We start from the raw sequence: 14,945 nt of genomic DNA on the forward strand, positions 1-14,945 counted from the left end.
AAAAACAAGCACAGTAGCTTGTTTATTCTCAGGCCCACCTCCAGGCCCCGCAGTATTATAATCACCTCATAGATAATACACGATCATGTCAAATTACACGTTTCCTCCTCCTCCTGTTTCCAGTGGTAATGATGAGGGATCCATTGAATCGGTAAACTCCTTTTCGTTTCCCCTGTCCCAGCCTAACACCGATGGAGGTTCATATCAACAGGATAATAATAATACTTATCAGGAACGACCAATGTATGAGAATTTTGGACAACAGTCATATCGTTACAAGATCATAGAAAACCCCGAAGCTGATGATATCATCACAAATGACATGAAGATTGATTTAGACGAAATTCAAAGAAGATCAACTTCTTTGAGAGTTGGAACGAATAGTGATAATAATACCAGTGGATTGGGCTTCAACCAAATAGAAATCCCAGAGTTTGATGATGCTTCAAATAAGGCGTTGATGAGATCAAACAGTATCGCTAATTCGATAAAGCTTCCCGAAGCTCTGTACTTGCAAAACAACCCTTCCAATATCAACACACCTAATAGTAATAACATGTCAAATTTTAGCTTTCCGTTGAAATCACCGATAAATGACAATAGTGATCATGTTCCAACTAATAATTCAAAAGCAGCTGTATCAAGGCTAGGCTCAATCAGATCAATTAGAAACAAAGGAAGTGCAACCAGTATGAATCAAGATAAACCTCAACCTTTGCCATCTTTTCAAGCGCACAATTCAATTCAATCCAAATCAATAAATAACATGAACACAGCCAACACTCAAGATGTACGAAGAGTGTTGACCACAGAATTGAAAACTCCTTCCGAATACACCTTACATATGATCTTCACTCAATTTATCAGATTGGCGGAGCGGAAATTGAACGCAACGGAACCTTTGGATGGCGAGTTGAGCATCAAGTACATAGAGTCTCTCAAGAGGGGAAACGATGCATTATTCGATAAGGTGGTGACATCTTTGGGATATATCGCTAAAAAGCAACCCCAACAGGTGGTGGATTCTGTGATGTATTGGAGAAAAGCTAAAGGCAACCAAGTCGATTCATCTGTTGATGCATACAATAAAAACAAACATTTACTTCTGTTGAAACAAAAGCAATTGAAAGGGTCACTGCATGGATCCTCATCCTCTAAAATGAGTTTACATAGCAGAAACGGCTCAAGTCAATCTTCATCAATGAGCTTCACCAGAGAGAAATCAAATAGTAACGGTAGTGATTTAAATCCAAATGATGCAATGTCATTACAGTTTTTGGAAAATCAAGTCGAACAAGCAAGGCAGATATTCGTTCAGACCGAGAATCGTGCCAATGCAGCAGCTTATTTGGTTTGCAGAGTATTAATTGAAGTAGTGAAACAAATCCCTCTAAATTCAGAAAATATGAATTTTTACAACACTTTAGAAGAAAATATTTACCATCAATTAAAATCCATGGATCCTGCTAACGTTCTCAATGACAAAATGAAATTAATTAATTGGAACTGCCTCACAATTCTTATTGGAGAGATTTCTGCCAAGAGATTTTCAAGAATCTCTGATAAGTTCATTGCTGATTTGGAAAAGTCACCAGCGAATATATCAAGAAGCACTGAAATGTATTTGTGTTTGTTAGTTAGAGGAATGAGAAATTTAAAGTTGACCAATTATCCGTTAGAAGAATTTGAAGAAAGTTGTGGGTTTTTGTCATCAGTGGCAAAATTCTTTTACAAATCTACAAGCTATATGATGATTAATGCATATTGTGAAACTCTTACCGAATTATTATTGCCTCTCTGTGAAGTTTTGAATGCAGAAACCGATTTGCCGGTGTGGGCTGACGTGGTGAAATCGATGTTGAAAAAAATTAACTCTGTCATTGATAAGCCTAAGTATTGGGAAAGTGCATTTGAATTGATGTGTGTTTGTTTATCAGTATCACCTTCAACTATTTTTTACGATAATTGGTATGATCTACTCATTTATCAGTTGTCGAATAAATTGACAAAGGCTAATAACATTGTGAAAGATCCTAATGATTACCTCTCATTTTCTATGGTGTTGAAGGATGCTAAATCCAGCAACTTGAACACAATTTCCAAAATCACACTCCTTAAATCAACAGCCAGATTGGTGTGGACGTATATTTTCAGATGTACTGAGTCTCTAAATAAAACTACCAAGAAGCTTGACGCCATTTTCAAGGTTTTGTTTTTCCAGAACACAAATTCTAAAAAGCAACAGTGGTTGACTTATGACTTGGAAGTATTAAAACCTTTGGTGATTTTGTTGCGTTCCATTGGATATTCCAATATCAATTATACTATGGAGTCATTATTATTGCCTTTAATTAAACAGTCATTTAATATGATCTCCTTGGATAATATCTCACAAGAAAGATTATTGATTGTTTTGAAATCATATATTTTGATTTTAGACGACTTGATATCTAATTCTAGACCAAAGTACCCCACATGTGATTTTATTGATAGTGCATTTGATGCCCCTAGTTCCAACTTTAACACCATTAATATCAAAGAGGTGTTGAACACAAAAAATGTGAATCAAAATGATATTTTGTACCATGAAGAAATTTCTAACTATTTCTGCAAATTATTTTTAATGTTGGATAATGAAATTGGAACCACCGCATGGTCCACCGTTAATACTGGAATTAATGCCTTTGGTCAATTAGGTAGTATTCAAGGAGGTTCCGATGCTCCACTGATATCCTCGCCATCATTTTTGAGCTCCAAATCACCATTCTCATCATTTCTTTCTTCTGATTCATCTCAACAGCTCAACAAAAAACAGTTGAATATTGATTTGTTTGAAAAATTGGCAGAATCTATCCCATGGTTTTATCAGTTATCAAATGTCATTCCATACAAGAAGTTAGTAGAGATTTTAACCAGAAATTCCGTTCATGAGAATCCAAAGATTTCCAAAGTGAGTATTGCTACCTTGAAAAAATTATGCAACAAAAAAAATTCCGGATCTTTAATATCTACATTTGCAAAGTTTGCATTCAATTTCGCCGAGGAAAATAATAGCGCAATTAAGTACAGGTCCAGTTTCTTGACCTCTTCTTCAGAAACTTACGAGAAGTTGTTGAAGATTTATTTGGATTTATTGATGTCCTGGTTATCATTTTTGAGAAGTTCTGCCAAACCGGACAATGGGGCATTAAATAATGATGGTAATGATTTCTATATTTTGAATGGTAATTTCAAGATGAATATGGCTAATACAAAACTCAATAAGGATGGCCCTGGTGATAATCCATCAGGCCAAGGAAATGACCCCCATAAAGATTTGGAGTTGAATGCTATTGTTGCCACCATTGAACAAGTTGAAGGAAATGGGTTGTTTTTCCTTTGTTCAAGAAGCACTATTATTAGAAGATTGGCAGTGGCGATTTTAAAAATCATTCCAAAGTTTGACGAAGTGATCTTCGAAACTTCTACAAGGGGCTTCGGCATGGAAAATGGACCAATAAGTGATGTCAGTGCCGGTATTTATGAAAAGTCTAACGGGAAACATACTCGCTCAAAATCTAAGTTTGCGGCCGATGTGGATACAAGATTAATTCATATTTTGGAGACCGTGCCATTTTTTGATTTGATCGGCTCTTTGAAATTGCAATTAAGTATGCCAGAAAGAAAAAAATTAGCCTCATTAAAATCCAGAAACAGAAAAGACTTGTTGGTCAAGTTAGCAGAAGCCGATTATGGTGTTGAATTAACTTTGTGGTTTAAGGTGCTCCCTAAACTATTATCCATAATCTTTGAAAAAAATCCAGTCACGATGGCCTTATGTCGCTCTATCGTGTGTGTTAGAATGATCCAGATTCATGAATATATCTCAGAGTTTGCAGACATGAAACCAAAAGGTCAACCAGCTATCACTTCTGGTAGCTCGAACAAATTATTTTTCAGTGGTAGTGTAAATTCAGGAACGGATACTCAACCTGAAGTGATTATTGAACAATGGAAGCTCTTCTTGATCGTGGCTTGTACATCTCTAACATCAACAGGAAAGCAGGAATTACCACCATTGCCAGGAAGCTCGGCTATGACACACCAACGCAAAGTCTCCAACAACCGAGCTCCGCTATATTCTATAAATTCTGCGAAATCGCTATTTAACTTAGTTATTCCTTTATTGAGCACCGAGCAACCATTGATCACAGACGCAATTCATTCTGGATTAAGTTGTATCAACATAAATATCTTCAAAGCACTCGTGGAGGTGATTCAACCAATTCGGTCTAATTGGGAAACGGAAATTAGAGCGGGCTCAGTGAATGAAGCAAATATGAGAATCAGAATTGAGGTAACTAGAATCTTGCATGCGACTTCGAAATATTTATCCGAAGAACAGATTTATTCGGATAAAAGGCTTTTGAAGGAGATGATTGCTTATGTAAAAACTGTGAGACTGTTTTTGGGGGCGTCAAAAGTCCAAGAATCATTTGAGTATCAGAAATTGAGAAGATATTTCTGTGGGTTGTTGGAAAACGTGTTCACCGGTGTCCAAAAGACTCCGCATCCAGACAAGTGGTTCCCATTTGAAGCAAGACTGGGATGTTTTACATTCTTGGAAGAATGGTGTGGCTATGGTGATTCTGCAGGAATTGCTAAAAAGAGATATCAGGTAATGAGAATGGATAAAAAATACTCCAGTAATCCAACATTCAGTGCGGCAATTGAACTAGAAACCACCGCTTTGGAATACTCTGCTGTTAGTTCAATGGCAACTTTGTGCTCTGGGGCTATGAATCAAATCGTGAAAGATAACAAGTCATTTGTTGTTATGGCCATAGATTATAAATCTTTAATATCTTGGATAAAGGCAATTTTTGAGACGGATGATGATATTCTTCATAGGCTTGGAAAGAAAGGTTTGAAGAATTTGTTGGCATTCAACAAGGAGAAGGTAATTTTTGATCAAGCAATAAAAGAATTTTATAATGCTTCACACAAAAATAATAAAACTGCTGAAAGTTACTTTGTCACCATTTGCGAAACTTTATTGGAGAATAATTCATACAGTTGTGAAGCTTTTGAAATTATTGTATTAGCTTTGTATGCTGTTGGATTACCATCTTTAGAAACAAGGAAGTTGGCTGGGAAATTGTTGGTTTACATTGAAAAAAGATTTTATGAAGACAATTCAGTGGAAAAATTAGTGGACTGCATTTGCTCTACTTCAAAGGCAGTTTATAAGAAGGCCGCTGATAATCTTTCAAGATACTTCTCAGTGAAATATTCAAAGGAAAAGTATAATGTTATTTCCTTGTTGTCATTATATTTTCACAAAGTGGCACAAAGCTCTCAGAGGGATATTCTCACCATCATGATCCCTTGGGTTGAAGCAGTCAATATGAAGAAGTTAGAATTTGATGCAGCATACTATTTGCTCCCTTCTAGTCGGGACATATGTACTGAAATGGTGTTGAATAATTTGATAGAAATCACCACCCATGCAGGTGGTATCTATACTCCAGAAGTGGAAAGCTTATGGGTTGGATTGGTTCAAGGAAATGAAGAAAGTAATGCCCTGGTCATTATTGATTATATGTTTGCAATTTGCTTGCATAAAAGGATCACCCCACTAATTGAGTCTGCTAAACAAGTTGTTAATTATGTTTATTTTTCATGCCCAACCATCATTGAGGAACTCATGAAGAATATTAATCCAAAGGCTATGATTCCGCCAGAGAGCAGACCAGTTGATCCGCTAAAGAACACGAAACTACCTTATGTTTATGTATTACCGGGAGCGGCAAGCAGAGATTTATTCTCATTAGGCCAAATATCAACCATCTTTTTAGTTGATTTATTGAAGATGAAACCTCAAAGTGATCTAATCATCAAGAACTTGCCTATGTTGTTGAATATTTCAGTTATCTTGTTAGATCATTACTTGGCTATTGTCAGAGTTCATGCAGTTGAATTGCTCTGCACAGTGCTTCATGAGTTGGCCTACAATGACGAAAAGGCAATGGCCACTATTGAAAATTTGAGAAAGCACGATATTAAGAGTGTCTGGACATATGAGGATCTACATAATGATAGGAATGGAGCCAGGACGCCGAAGAACATGGATCAATTGATAAGGACCTCTTTGGAAGCGCTTGTTCCTGAGTTCAGTAATTTACAGGTTGATTGGAGTAGAATTACACTATCATGGGCCACCACATGCTCCGTCAGGCATATCGCTTGTAGATCATTCCAAGCATTCCGTTCTCTTTTGTCATTTTTGGATAAGACTATGTTAGCTGATATGTTGCACCGTTTATCCAGCACAATTTCTGATCCAAATGATGATATCCAAGGATTTGCAATGCAAATCCTTATGAGCTTGAATGCTATCACCGCTGAATTGAGCGCTGAAAAATTAATATCTTTCCCTGAATTATTCTGGGCGGCAGTTGCTTGTTTGAGTACGGTCCACGAAAAGGAGTTTCTTGAAGTCATTTCCATCATATCTAAATTCATCTCTAAAATTGATTTGAATTCTGAAGATACTATCAGCTGTTTGATATCTACCTTCCCAACCAAATGGGAAGGAAAATTCGAAGGTCTTCAAAACATTGTGATGATTGGATTGAGGTCATCAAATGCTTGGGAACCAAGTATGAAATTATTGGATAGATTGAACAAGTTGACATCTAGTGAAGTGATTGCTGGTCCTTCAAGGTTATTGATGGCATTAATGGCCAATATGCCAAGGTTTTTGCATGCTTTCGAAGAACAAGAATTTACTGAAGATATTCAGCAAGCCGCGGAAATTTTAAGTAACATGGCATTGGCAGAAAATCAACAAGGGGTTTCCAGAATTGTGTTGTCATTAGCAAATAATAAGTTCCGGAAGAAGGAAGACTTTATCAGTCAAGCACTCTATCTCATAAAGGAATCTTACTTCCCTGAATATCAATCACAATGTTTGGTGTTCTTGTTGGGATTGTTGATGAACAAGATCAAATGGGTCAAATTGGAAACTATGGAGCTATTGAAATATTTACTCCCAATGAACGATTTAACTAGAGAGGAGTTTCAAGGTGTGGGTGCCGATTTACTCTCACCATTATTAAGGTTGTTATTAACGGAATATTCTGAGAAAGCATTAGAAGTTCTTGATGAAACCGATCATATTTCAGGAAGTCAACTTGATAAAGATTTCATCAGATTGAGTTTGGGTAATAGAACTTTGAGAAAAGAGTATGAGAAAATTGCTACATTATTTGGGGTTCCTGACGATAGTGGATGGTCAATTCCAATGTCAGCGGTTACCGCAGCTATCACAAAACAGAATGTTCATGCGGTATATTTAACTTGCAGAAACCAACTCAAAGAAAATGGTGATCAACAAGAAAGCACGAATCAACAAGTTGAAGGAGCTTTTGAGTTCCATGATGATAGAGAAGAACCGGTTCACTTTTATGATGAAAATCCCGAAAAGAGATCCATCAGCAATATGTACGCTACTTTGAACTATTTCGAATCTTTCTTTGAAGCCGATGCAGATATAGTCTCTAATACTGATTCTGAAAACACCCAATACCACGACCGATCTTTGTCCACAGAAACTTCAAAGCTTAGTAGCTTGGTCAATGATGGTTTGGATAGAACTGATTCTAATAGCTCCTACAGACTCGATCCATACAATAGCAACAATTACAATAACTATATAAATTATGGAAATTATTGATCTCTCACATTAACGACCCATTTGATTGATTTCCATGTGGATGATTTTTTTTTTTTGTTTTGCTTGAAGTTTCCTAAAATTTTTATTCAGTACATTTCAATGATGCTCTTTGAATTAGCTATGTTTGCAATTTGCGATGCCCATTTTTAGTTTTTTATATTTTTTTTTCTTTATCTAATAGGAATAATCCTATAACATATGTATAATAATTGTTATTTTGTTTATTGTTTTGTGAAAGCGTAATTCATGTTATTTTCCTTCTGGAGATATGTAAACCAACATGAGGATCCATCGCGTGCGTGTAGGAATGAAAAATCATTAAAAAAAAAAAAAAAATTCTCATCTCCTTCTAATGCGCGTTTGAAAATTCTTGTTTCTTCTAATATTTCTCCAAAAGAATCATTATAAATTGTTGTGCTAATTCTCGTGAATGAGTGAGATGGCGGCCAAGAAACAACAAGAACAACAGAAAAACGGTCTTTTAAGACTTGATATATTAGAATTCGGAACCCAAAAGAAGAGATGGAGATATAGAAGAACCAAAGAGATTGTCACATCTCTAAAAAGAAAAGGGTTGTTGCCAACCAAAGAAGAATCTGAGAAGGAAATATTGGAATTAAAATCTTTAATATTACCAAAAAAAGTCCACTATAGTAATGAAACCTTGGCTAAAGCACTCAAAAAGGCTAGAAAAGCAGAAATTATTCGTATGAAGAGTAAAATCAAATCAAAAAAGGATCAGGAAGCCAGTGCCAAAGAGTTAGAACTTTTGGAAACTAAGTTTGATGATTCTGCAATTGATCTAATTGCTCACCAAAAGACAGTAAAATTCATAGAAAAAATCTTCATGTTGAAAAAATCTGTTCCTGAATATATTCCAACTTGGGTAAAAGATGCTTTCAATGATAAAGATAATGAATACAACTCGTCAAAATTTTATAGGGATGCAGACGAAAATACCAAGAAACTATTATCAAGACTATTCAATAATAAGACCATGGCAGAGGGCATGAAGATGGCCGAAAACAGTTTGAAGATTGTAAACGAACCAGTGGAGAAACCAAAAGAATCACAGAAAGAAAGCGACAATGACAGTAATAGTGATGATGATAGTGATAGTGCTGATAATGATAGTGCTGATAATGATAGTGCTGATAGTGAAAGTGAAAGTGAAAGTGAAAGTGTCGATGATTCTGAAAATGTGGAGTGTGATGGAAGAAAAAGAGATTTTGATGTGGAAGATGAGGAAGATGAGAACGTTTATTCACATTACGACAATATGGTTATAGCCTCTGAGGCAGAAAGTGATGAAGAGGGGCAAGAAAATGGAGCTGCCATACCACAGATTGACTACAACCAGGTAACGGATGAAGAACCTAGTGCGGACGAGGAGTTAGATAGCGGAGATGAATCATCTGATTTTTTCGATTTTGGTGATGAAACCAATGGTGAGAAAAAGGAGCAAAAAGAAAAGGAAAAGAAGGAAAAAAAAGAAAAAAAAGAAAAAAAAGAAAAAAAAGAAAAGAAGAAAGAGGAGAAGGAAAAGAAGGAAAAAATTGTTTTACCTTCTCTTCAGGCCGGATACTATTCAGGTGGCTCTGATTCGGAACTTGAAAAAGATGAAAACGATCCTATCTTGAAGAATTTAGATAAGCCAAGAAAAAACCGTCGTGGTCAACGTGCCAGACAAAAGATTTGGGAAATGAAATATGGTCATGGTGCCAACCATGTCAAGAAGGAAGCTGAAAGAGTCAAATCGGAGCGTGAAACCAAAAGACTTGAATATGAAGAACGTGTAAGAAAGAGAGCAGCTAAGCAGAAAATTTTGGACGAACAGGAAAAGAATAATCCAAATAGACTTCCTTTGGGACAGAAGAAGAAGAAGGTTGACGAAAATAAGGCCATGCATCCTTCTTGGGTTGCAAAGAGAAAGGCCGAAGAGGCTCTTGCAAAAGTCGAGTTTAAGGGGAAGAAAGTTAAATTTGATTAGATTCTTGTTTGTACGATAGTTTTTTTTTTGCGAGAATGAATTTAGAAATAATTAATTTTATTGAATCTTGATGTAGTTATAAATCGGTGGTGTTCTTGGGAGCCAAGCCACTGGTAACTTTTTCATTTTGGGAATTCCTCTCTATGATTGACTCCATACAAACCTGGGGAGGTCAAAATATTAGTGAATCTGAAATATATAATGTTTCGAATTAACTCCTGGCAAATACCCTTTAGAAGATTTTTTCATCTATCTTCCCTGTCTTCTGGAAAGCTTGAAAATAACACTGCATTAATAACTGGTGGCTCCAGAGGCCTAGGGCTTTCCATTGCGAGAAGTTTAGCGTCTGAAGGCAGTAACGTTGTTTTGTGTGGAAGAAATTCATCAAGCCTACAAGAAAATGTATCAAAATTACCGATTATTCACGAGGGACAGAAACATGCATTTATCTCTTGTGACTTGTCCGATATTGAAGAGATTAATAAGCGATTCACCATTCAACCTAAAAAGGACCTGGTTAACTTATCCATGGCGGATCATTTACTTCAGAAAACCAACATTCTCATCAATTGCGCTGGAGTCATGCAAACTAGTCTTCTTTTACAAACCAGCACTGATGAAATATCAAAAATTGTGAACACAAACCTACTTGCCCCGATAGTATTGTCCCAAAAACTATCCAAAATCATGATGCGTCCCTCAGTACGAAAGGCTGCACCAAACAGATTAATAGTCAATATGTCCTCGGGATTGGGAGAAATTCCTTTCAAAGGTACTTCGGTATATGGAGCGACCAAAAGTGGCTTGAATATTTTCACGAGAACTTTAGCCAGTGAGTTACAAAGAGTCGGCATTAGGGTCAATTGCATTAGTCCAGGTTTGATTCGTGACACCGATATGGGCCAAACAGATGTTATTCGAGAACAATTGTCGGATATCTCTGGTTTTGGGATCTGTGAGAAAAAAGATGTCGTACAGCAAGTAATGAACTTGATTCAAGATGCTACGGTGTCTGGTAAAAATATTCCTGTCGGTTTTACCAGATGAGTTTTATTTGACCTGACCTATTCCTAGACACGAAAACATAACGCTCTATAATTCATAATATTATACACTATCTAATCTTGGGTCATTTCAATATCCTCGTCGTTCATATTAATTTCACCTTTTTCTTCGGCATTCTCACCTTCCTCCCCCTCTTCTCCTTCTCCTTCTCCTTCTCCTTCTTGTTCTCCTGTCTGCTCACCTTGTATTTGAATCCCAGGCTCTGCTACCCCTTCACGCTCTCTCGCTATGGTTAAAGCTCTGCGATATAAACTCATACCAGCCAAAGCATCGTGTTTTCTGGCTTCGAATTGCTCGCTCGTAATCAATTCACCTCTTATCAATTCTATATGATTATTAACTTTAGCAATGACTTCTCCCTTTTCCGAAAATACAAGCTCCGTGCCAACGAGCTGTTTCCAGTCACCTTGAAAAAGGAAATTATCGATTTTTGCGAGTGGCTTTCCAGTCCCAATACCGGTAATTTGCATTTTTGATGTTGGAGTGTACTGTGATGCAGAAGCTGTCGCAGTGATAAGTGGGTTATTATTAGAGGACCCGGCTTCTCCTTCATATACGTATTTTTTGAAAGTCTCACGATTGGATGGAGCATGATATAGTGAAAAATTCTGATGCACCTGTGATGGATGACTAGGTACCTGGCTGGACGAGATACTGGCTCGAAGCTCAGCTGTTGGGACATCAATTGTAACATAGAAATCCTACAAATGGTGTTAGTATTGAAATAAGGTATATTCTATCAAATGATTGTGTAAGAAAGAGCACAAAAAAGGTAAATGAAATAAAAACAGAAAGTAATGAGTTAAAAAAAGCTAAACACAAAATTCTAAACAGAGAAAAAAAAAAAGAATCAACATACTTCGATTTCTTCCTCCTGAGATACTTGATCCACAGAAGCTGAATCTTTCTCATGAGCAGCCTTTTCAGCTGCTTCCCTTCTCAATTTAATGTCTTCATCTGACCCTGCCTCTACTTTGTCAACTATAGTGCGTTAGTAAATTGAAAACCCTCCGACCAGAAAAGAAAATAGTAATAATAAACAAAATAAAAACTTACTGAAATGCCAACTCATTTCTTCGCCTTGGCTTAAGAACGAAGTATCTCCATTGACTTCAATTTCCCATTTTCCTTCAGCAGAATCACGAGTATAGGTATCCAAAGAGCAAGCACCAGAACGTAAGTACTTTTCACCCTTGAAATTTATCTGGTCTCTAACACCAGAATATCCCATGAGGGACATTCCCAAAGCAATTTTGGTGGCAGCATGACACACAAACATGATGGATTTAATTTTTGGGAATTCAGCTTCAAATTTTGGGAAAAAACGTTTCCAGAATTGTTGAGTACGAGCGAAGATTTCCCCTTCGGTTTCCCCTTTATTTGAGGCGGTGATCAATGAGGACCATTCGGTGTTGATGTTATCGAAGAATTTGAGTAAAAGCTCGAGTGAAGCTGGCTCAGGGATAATTCCACGATCAGGTTTATACCATTCCCCAATACCATTTTCCACCAAAATCTCAAGGCCAAGCGCATCAGCTATTGGGGTCGAAGTTTGAAGACAGCGGTAGAAAGGAGACGAGAAGAGAGCTTCTGGTTTTTTTTCAAGACTTGATACATGGATAGCTAGTTCCTTAGCTTGATCGAGACCATGTGGTGCAAGAACATTATCACTGTTGATACCAGTTGGCGGCTCTGGAACTGGTCCTGGGAGCCAATTAGAGCGGAATCCGTGCTTAAAGAAGGGTGTTAGTGAGAGAAACAAAGAACTCATGCGATGATCGACAGAATACTTACTCTTGCGATATATATTGTTTCGAGGACCATGGTTCTATACTAATTGTCGCTTCTTGTATGCTGACAATACGAGACTGTACATGTGTATCAGCACTTTTTTTGCTGGTGATTTCCAGAGTCAAAAAGTGCAGCTCTGATCACGTGCAATACGAAAGCATCACCTCAGATGCCAACAGTATTGACAACGACGTTTGTACTGTAATCGATAGGTTATATGTATGTGTATATTCGTTTGTTGAAATGTTCAACAACAATTGTGTATTCATGGTGTTTCATTGCTATCTGCGAATTGCCAGCAAACCAAAAGTGATACCTGACGGGCTAACCATCGCTGCACACTGTTAGACATGATGTACGCGGCCCCAGCAATTTCTTCCACTGATAAATCTTTGGGAATGAAGTTTGGTGACGGTTCTTCACAACATGGATAGCCGCACCACTGCCCATCGATCTTCCTCACCAATTAATGCTATGATCTTCCCCCAATTAATTGGCGTTGCGCATCTTCCCGGGTAACTGCTTTTTTTTTTTTCCCTTTGCAAAAAATTTGATTTAGGAGATGACCACTCAGAATACAATTGCCCCGAACTCGTTTTGGTAGCCATTCAATACACGACATTTGCTCGGTGGTTAATGGTACTCTTGGCCAGATCCTAGATCCTACAATACTATCTCCCTCTTTCGACTCTCCATTGTGTCATTTCCTTTATCTCCCTCGAGGAATATTAATCTTCTGTCCATCTCATCGACTGGTTGCACCATGCACAAGTGTAAAATTTTCGTGGGAAACTCCCACCCAGAACTCGGAAAACTAGTTTGTGAACGTTTGGGATGCCCTGCCGCCCCAGCAACCCTCAAGAAATTTGCAAATGGTGAAACTTCCGTGTCCATTGGCGCTTCTGTCCGTGATGAAGATGTCTACATTATCCAATCCGGCTCCCCAACCGTCAATGACCACATCATGGAACTCCTCATCCTTATTTCTGCTTGCAAAAGTGGTTCTGCTTCAAAGATCACTGCGGTTATTCCACAGTTTCCATACTCCAAACAATCGAAGATGAAAAAGCATCGTGGAGCCATCACCGCCCGTATGTTAGCCAACTTGCTTATCATGGCCGGAGCAGACCATGTGGTTTCCATGGATCTCCATGCTTCGCAAATGCAAGGTTTCTTCTCAAGACCAGTTGATAATCTTTATGGTGCCCCAATTTTGGCTAACTGGATCGTCAATAATGTCGATAACTATCAAAATGCCGTGGTGGTTTCCAAGAACCCTGGCGGTACCAAAAGGGTAACTGCTTTAGCTGATAAACTCAAGATCAATTTTGCTATGATTCATACTGATCGTCGTCGTGCGCAAGACGCTTTGTTCCTTAAACAGCAACAAGAAGAAAAACTCAAGTTACTCAAACGTCGCCAGTCGTCTTCTACATCAAATAAAGAGAAGAATCCCGATCTTGTTAGTCTTAGAAAACAGCAACTTGAACGTGCTGGTTATAGCGATGCTCTTGCGGATGAGGATGAAGATGAAGATCCAGGTGATGTGATTTTAAGTAGTGAACTTCAAACTGCGAGAGTGATTAAGGGGCATATTGTCGATGATGACTATGAACAACAAAGTGTTGTCGAATCAGGGGATGATGTTGTCTCCAATAAACCTGTTTCCAGTAATACAACCGAGACTAACTATGAAAATAATGACAATAATGACGATTATGATGATGACGATGATGACGACGACGATTTCCAGTATTCTCTTGATCAAGAAGATAGCTTTGAAATAACGCCCCAAGGTGTAACTCGTTCAGAGAAGTTGATCACTCTTGTCGGGGATGTCAAAAATCGCCCAGCAATTATTCTTGATGATATGATTGACAAGCCAAACTCCTTCATTGCTGCTGCTGAACATTGTCGTCTTAACTGTGGGGCCTCCCTGGTTATCGTTATTGCTACACACGGTGTGTTCAGCAACAATTGCTTGGAAAAACTTAATGATTCTCCATGCATTGATAAGATTGTCGTCACAAATACTTATCCTATTTCTAAGGAAGCACGCGAAAAGAATGAAAAGTTAATTGTTTTGGATGTGAGTCCTATTTTCGCAGAATGTATCAGAAGAGATCACTACGGTGAAAGTATCAGTGTTTTGTTTGATAACTTAGTTGTCGCTTGATTGTGTTTTGATCTTCTTTACTATTTTCCATCTTTTCTTTCCAAATCTATAACACGTTTTCTTCATATTCCTCATGATTTTCTTTCTTTCTATTTCTAGCGTCTATTTCTAGTCTCCAATTCTAGCCTCTAGTCCTAGTAAATATTTGCTAGTATCTATCTCCAAATGTCTATCTTATAGCATATATTTTCTAGTTGTTTTTCCTA

At 37.5% G+C, this 14,945-nt stretch overlaps 5 protein-coding genes across 5 annotated transcripts; 4 read left to right on the plus strand and 1 right to left on the minus strand. All coding sequences in view use genetic code 12, as the record gives it.

Annotated features, from left to right (window-relative positions):
• Positions 1-85: 85 nt before the first annotated feature.
• TAO3 (Tao3p) lies at positions 86-7,717 on the plus strand (the record flags this gene model as incomplete). The annotated part of the gene is made up of 1 exon (XM_064996270.1): positions 86-7,717. The coding sequence occupies one exon, from the start codon at positions 86-88 to the stop codon at positions 7,715-7,717; it is 7,632 nt and encodes a 2,543-aa protein (XP_064852342.1).
• A 430-nt stretch (positions 7,718-8,147) lies between these two features.
• On the plus strand, positions 8,148-9,707 carry BUD22 (Bud22p; the record flags this gene model as incomplete). Its single annotated transcript, XM_064996271.1, has 1 exon — positions 8,148-9,707. The coding sequence occupies one exon, from the start codon at positions 8,148-8,150 to the stop codon at positions 9,705-9,707; it is 1,560 nt and encodes a 519-aa protein (XP_064852343.1).
• Positions 9,708-9,908: 201 nt separating this feature from the next.
• Positions 9,909-10,754, plus strand: DASC09_026690 (3-oxoacyl-[acyl-carrier-protein] reductase (NADPH); the record flags this gene model as incomplete). The annotated part of the gene is made up of 1 exon (XM_064996272.1): positions 9,909-10,754. The coding sequence occupies one exon, from the start codon at positions 9,909-9,911 to the stop codon at positions 10,752-10,754; it is 846 nt and encodes a 281-aa protein (XP_064852344.1).
• Positions 10,755-10,825: 71 nt separating this feature from the next.
• Positions 10,826-12,596, minus strand: DASC09_026700 (transcription factor TFIIIC subunit; the record flags this gene model as incomplete). Its single annotated transcript, XM_064996273.1, has 4 exons — positions 10,826-11,473; positions 11,632-11,753; positions 11,829-12,504; positions 12,567-12,596. The coding sequence occupies 4 exons, from the start codon at positions 12,594-12,596 to the stop codon at positions 10,826-10,828; spliced, it is 1,476 nt and encodes a 491-aa protein (XP_064852345.1).
• A 730-nt stretch (positions 12,597-13,326) lies between these two features.
• On the plus strand, positions 13,327-14,739 carry PRS1 (ribose phosphate diphosphokinase subunit PRS1; the record flags this gene model as incomplete). The annotated part of the gene is made up of 1 exon (XM_064996274.1): positions 13,327-14,739. The coding sequence occupies one exon, from the start codon at positions 13,327-13,329 to the stop codon at positions 14,737-14,739; it is 1,413 nt and encodes a 470-aa protein (XP_064852346.1).
• Positions 14,740-14,945: the final 206 nt, after the last annotated feature.

The sequence above is a fragment of the Saccharomycopsis crataegensis genome (assembly GCF_037102585.1).
Source record: "Saccharomycopsis crataegensis DNA, jcf7180000000077, whole genome shotgun sequence".
NCBI lineage: Eukaryota > Fungi > Ascomycota > Saccharomycetes > Ascoideales > Saccharomycopsidaceae > Saccharomycopsis > Saccharomycopsis crataegensis.